The following is a 6,341-nucleotide window of genomic DNA, read 5'->3' as shown; positions in this document are numbered from 1 at the left end:
TTCCGAGAAAACTTCCCGGAAGGTCACCCATCCCATAATTACTCTAGGCTAAGCACGCTTAACCATGGAGTTCTTATGAGTTAGGCTACCGAAAAACAAATGCATTAATTGAACTCTTTTAATTTATGTATTAATGTGATTAATTCTAAAGAGAATTACCACATTGAGTGAGAGTCTCAATTGTAAAGTCATCATAACTCTACTAACTCAAACTCATCTAGAGAATAGTGTTTAGATGGTGAATATTAAAGAAGATTCTTAGTTTGTAAGATCAATATTAAATTGTGTCGTGATTTAAAGGATCAAAGGAATCTAACACTGTCATAGGGAATTTTGAGCATGGTCGGTCATGGTAGTATATTATAAAGTTACATGATAGGTGCAAGACTTCATGCATATTTGACTTAATACATGTTATTGTGGAAATTGAGTCTAAAAGATATCAATGTCTTATGAATGTCATATTGAAATTGAAAGTTGTGATTTTGTGTATGGAATGGTTGTATTGGTGTGTGTTTGAGCATGTTAACATTTCACTATTTACCCTTTTGTTAATTGTGGTTTTTCTATCTCGGTATAATCACATGATATGCATGAGCAGAAAATGTCTAGGTACCAATGAAGATAAGTAGTATGAGAGTTATGTTTGGAAGCGTAATTCTTTCAATAATATTATGTACACACACCACATACTATTTAAAAAAATGTTATCTATTAATTTAATTAAATAATAATTAATTTTAGAATAAAATATTTCAAAAAATATATATTTTTTGAAAAAAAAATGAAATATTAGTTTTATTATATACAAACCTACAATATAAAATATTTAAAAAAATATGACAGATTTAAAAAAGAATATTCATCAATATGTGATACAATAATATTTTAAAATGTTTCAAAATATAATAGTTAAGTCGTGTCATGACATGACATTTTACACCCCTTCCTCCCTCCTCCTACTCCCCCTTTTTCAAGTATTTTAAAAACTTTGAAACATTTTGCATCCTTTTGTACAAAAAACTAAATGTTTTAAACTTGTAAATGAAGTAATTGAATGAACACAATTTCTCTATAAGGCATATGATCATTTCAAAGAAACTTTGTTGTATAGAAGAGAAACTCTTTATCTCTCTCTTAAACTATAATGCAAATTGAAAGTAAAACTAAATGGAATTGAATGAACACATCGAAGTTGAAATTAAAACGTAGAATTGAAACCATATAGAGAGAGAAATTGCAAAAGTAAAAATTATTGACCTAGAAATAACAGAGAACAAAAAACTGAAGTGCGATTAAAACTAGGAATGATATGCGCATGATATAAAAGTAAATGTAGATTATATAGAATTGGGATTGGGGAAAATTTTCAGAAAATAGAAATTGAAATATAAAACTACGTAACTGGAAAACTAGAAATGAAATGCTTTGTAAGTGAAATGGAAAACAATAAAGAAAGCAATCTCAAGAATTCAAAAACATTTTAGACGTTCAACCTCTTCACCCATGAATTGCAAAGAGATCAAATCTAATCTCTTTATTTTGGGAAAAGGAATCAGAACCATTCGGTTCAATTCTCACAAACACTCAGTCCTTAATCATTAATCCTTATTCAGAGTTGTAAACTAGCTAAATTGCCTCTTGGTTGTCCTGACTGGTAGGAGAAGGTCTCTCGGTTCAGCAGTTTGCAAGTCAGGTTTCCAGCTTGTTTGAAGTTCTTCTTCAGTCTTTCCAAACTGGTTCAGTAGGTACACACAGTTTCTTCAAATGATTGCTCCAAATTGTTATGTGCACCGCAATGATTACTCCTACTGCCTTGCCTCCAAATCATCTATTTAAGTTGTAGGTTTTGTAGTCAAATGACTCTTCAAGCTCCAATGTGTCAGCTCCTTTTAAAAGTTAGTGCACGTTGCTTTGGATGAGCTTCAGCTGATTTCTCCTTTCCAGCACTGGCAGCAACAGATCACAAGACTGGTCCAGCAAGCTTCCAAACGTGTTCTCCAATCATTACTTAAAATTGCATTGCTTCAACTCTGCATCAAAACTGCCAACCTCACAACCATATTCACTTTTAATTCCAAAAACTCAATTTTATTTTCCTTAAAAGGCAAAAGTCAACAAAATTAAAATTCTAACTAAAACCCTGGCTAAAATTTCAAATTAACACATTTTCAGAAAAACTACAATTTATTCAAGAAAAAACAAATCTAATCTAAAACAGTAAAATAAGAACAAAAGAAATTCCAAGGAGACATAATTAGTCTAGAAAAACCCTGTCAATAGAAGACTTATCAAACACGAAATGATAGAGTTGCATCATTTATTAGATGTTATAATTGTAAGAAGGATGCTCACACTAGAATGTTCAAAATTGTTAAAACCTTTTGATAGGATAATTACGTAGAAAGGCACTAGACTACAGCAAGGACTCCTTAATATAATAATGACCTAGTTGACATTTTCAACGTTACCATTCTAGAACGGATGAGATATATGTTACTTAGTGTTGAAGTTCCAAAGGTTTTCTGGCTAAAGTTTGTTATTGTTCCCTACATGGTACACAAATGTTCCTCAACAAAGCTTGATAAATCTAGAGGAAATCTAATTAAGAAATTCCTTCAACCTTGACAATTTAAATATTTTGGGTTGTATTACCTATGCTCACATAAGACAAGGAACACTGGATATGCATACTACTAAATGCATATCTGTTGGCTCTCCAGAAGGTGTGAAAAGATATTGTCTATGGTGTTTGAGCCTAGATTTAAGAGGTGTATTATCAGTTGAGCATGGTCTTCAATAAAAATGAGATGACTCATAAGTCAAAAGTTTTAGAATGTGAGCCCGGGTGTAGCCATCATGATGAAAAGTCAAACATTGAGGTGAAGTCTGACATAATAGAAATATTTGGCTTCCTACATAATGTTGAGTTAGAAATATTTAGAATGTTGAGTTAAATGATCTAGTATATGATAGACAATAAGCTTCTAATCAAGAAGACATGTTGATGATTACGATATTGCTAATGATAGAACGAGAACAATTACAGCCCCAGAAAGATATGGATATGCGAAGCTTATTACACACTCCTTAGTGTTGGTGAAGTGTTAGAAGATAAATCTTCTAATGTATCTTTTGCACTTGCAAGTAAGGAGAAGACTCAATGGTTAGATGCCATGAATGAGGAGACAATAATATATAGATTCTGGTTTGTAGACCTATAGTTCTAGGTTGATAATTTGTAAATAGATTTTTAAAAGTAAATATGGTAACCCAAGAACTGATGAATGAAAATTTAAGGCGGGATTGGTGGCCAGAAGCTTTACTTAATGAGAAGGAGTTGACAATAATGATGTTTTCCCTCATGCAGTAAAGCATAGATTAGTATGGATATTATTAGCCATTGTTGTTGAGTTTAAACTTCAGTTGGAAAAGATGGACATTAAGGTTGCATTTTAATATTGAGACTTAAAAGAGACTATGTACATGAAGCAACTAAAATCATTTGAGGTAGACACAAGAAGGGCTGTGTTTGTAAACTAAACAGATCCTTGTATGATATGAAACAGTCTTCGAGACAATGGAACAAGTTATTTGACAAATTCATTACAATCATTGGCTTTGAACGACGCAAGTATGGTAATTGTGTTTATTCAAATTTCAAGCTCTTCATAGTATTGCTAGTGTATGTTGATGACATTATGACAGCAAGCAATGTTAAGTCTGAGGTTGAGAAGGTTAAGGTTGAGCTGAATAGCGAATTTGATATGAAGGATCTTGAAGCTGCTATGAAGATGTTGGGATCATTAGATGCAGTTTGCAAGAGACCTACTTTTGAAAAATCCTTTACAAGTCTGGGATGATAAACTTGAAATTTGTGTCCACATATCTTACTTTCCACTATAAGCTAAATGATGAATTGTCTCCAAAGATTGTGGAGGGACATAGTTATATGGATGGTATTCCATATGAAAACATTGTTCGTTTTGTGATGTATGTGCTGTATGAAATAGTGGAAAAGATGAGGAGAAATCTCCCTTGTGTTTTGCATATACATAGGGTAGTTTTATTTATAATGTAAGATAAGGGTTAAACCTTAAATACAGAATGGGCTGAGCCCAATTAACATAAACACACAACTTAACATTTAACACTCTCTCTCAAGCTGGAGCATATAAATCATATGTTCCAAACTTGTTACAAAGATAGTCAATTTTAGGTCCTCGTAAGGACTTGGTGAATATGACTGCCAACTGGTTGCTTGAGTTAACGAACTCAATCTTGATATCTCCGGATATGATTTTTTCTCTAATAAAATGACAATCAACTTCAATGTGCTTGGTTCTCTCATGAAAGAGAGGATTAGAGCTAATATGAAGAGCAGCTTGATTATCACATATAAGTTTCATGTGACTGATATCTCCAAATTTCAATTCATTAAGTAGTTGTTTAAGCCACACAAGCTCGCAAGTAGCTGATGCCATAGCTCTATATTCTGCTTCTACGCTGGACCTTGCCACAACACTTTGCTTCTTACTTTTCCAAGATATCAGGTTACCACCAATAAAGACACAATATCCAGAAGTAGACCTCCTATCAGAAGGGGAACCAGCCCAATCAGCATTTGAATAGCAAACGATTTTTGTATCGTTGTTAGGACCATATAGCAAACCTTTTCCAGGTGATCCTTTAATATACTTCAGTATGCGAACAACTGCATCCCAATGGTCTTCACATGGGGAGTTTAGGAATTGACTCACCACACTAACTGCGAAGGAAATGTCAGGACGTGTAAGAGTAAGATAGTTTAATTTACCAACTAATCTTCTGTACCGTTCAGGATTTGAGAAAGGCTCCCCCTGATTTGGTAGGAGTTTGATGTTAGGATCCGTAGGTGTCTCAACAGATTTACAGTTCATTAACCTTGTTTCCTCTAAGATGTCTAACGCATATTTCCTCTGAGATATGACAATACCAGTATTGGATTGTGCTACTTCAATACCCAAAAAGTACCAGAGTTTGCCAAGATCTTTGGTTTGAAAATGGTGACAAAGGTATTGTTTCATCTGAGAGATGCCAAGATAGTCGTTTCGTGTGAGAACAATGTCACCGACATACACTATTAAGTAGATACATCCAGCACTTGAGTGGTGATAGAACACTGAATGATCCGCTTCACTGCGAAACATACCAAATTATTGAACAACACAGCTGAATTTACCAAACTAGGCCTGAGGAGACTATTTTAGGCCATATAGGGATTTGTGAAGACATACCAATCCAGATGACTCCCCTGAGCAACAAAGTCGGGCGGTTGCTCCATATAAATTTCTTCATGCAAATCACCATTAAGGAAAGCATTTTTGACATCAAGTTGGTAAAGAGGCCATTGACGAAGAGCGACCATGGCAATGAATAGGCGAATAGAGGTCATTTTTTCCACTGGACAAAAAGTATCACCATAATCTAGACCAAAAATCTATGTGTAGCCTTTGGCAACCAATCGAGCCTTCAAACGATCAATTGTACCATCAGGGCCAACTTTGATAGTATACACCCACCTGCAACCAACAACAGACTTTCCAAATGGTAATTGAACAAGCTCCTAAGTTCCACTTTTCTGTAAAGCACTTAATTCATCCAGCATGGCTTGACGCCAGCCAAGGGAGTTAAGGCATCACCGACAGACTTGGGAATAGACACAGAAGAAATGGATGAGAGACATGTGTAAAAAGATGGAGATAATTTGTGGTAACTAAGAACAGTATAATGGGGGGAAGGGTTACGAGTGGAGCGTATACCTTTACGGAGGGCTTACGGACAATAAGTTAAAAGCAAACCCAGGGACATAAAGTACACGATCAATGGACATAGACGGAAAAATATGAACAATACCAATACAATGAGATGAGACTCTAGACCTATCAACCATTGTTACCGAGGATAAATTATCCGGACATGACAAGGATGAAAACAAGGACTTGTTACCAGTGATATGATCGATGGCGCCTGAGTCAAGGATCCAAGATCTGAGAGAGTGAGTCAGACCAACAAAAGGAGTACCTGTGTGTGTAACGGAAGCAGATGTAGTGGAACTAGAGTGTTGGCGGTCCTCATACAATCTGAGAAATTCCTGAAAGAGTGCAGGGTTGTCTATGGTATTTGATGAAGTAGGATGGTCTGTAGACGGTGATCGGGGAGGTGAATCAGAATTAGCCATTGCTATCGGTCGAGGAGGACGTCCATGAAGCGCATAACATCTATCAATTTTGTGGCCTAGCTTGCCACAGTGGTCACATTTTGGACATCCTTTACCTGGCTGGCGAGTCTGACTCCGATCA

At 35.2% G+C, this 6,341-nt stretch overlaps 1 protein-coding gene across 1 annotated transcript in view; it reads left to right on the top strand.

Annotated features, from left to right (window-relative positions):
* LOC106766198 (protein SRG1-like) overlaps nt 1-3,863 on the top strand; it is a 27,014-nt gene extending 23,151 nt beyond the window's left edge. Inside the window, exon 5 of the mRNA XM_022782754.1 lies at nt 3,570-3,863. Within this exon, the coding sequence (XP_022638475.1) occupies nt 3,570-3,863 (294 nt within the window). The remainder of the gene's footprint in view (nt 1-3,569) is intronic.
* Nucleotides 3,864-6,341: the final 2,478 nt, after the last annotated feature.

Source organism: Vigna radiata, chromosome 7, assembly GCF_000741045.1.
Source record: "Vigna radiata var. radiata cultivar VC1973A chromosome 7, Vradiata_ver6, whole genome shotgun sequence".
NCBI classification, from domain to species: domain Eukaryota; kingdom Viridiplantae; phylum Streptophyta; class Magnoliopsida; order Fabales; family Fabaceae; genus Vigna; species Vigna radiata.
The sequence above is the reverse complement of the archived record's forward strand: the minus strand, read 5'-3'. Positions and strand labels throughout refer to the sequence as shown.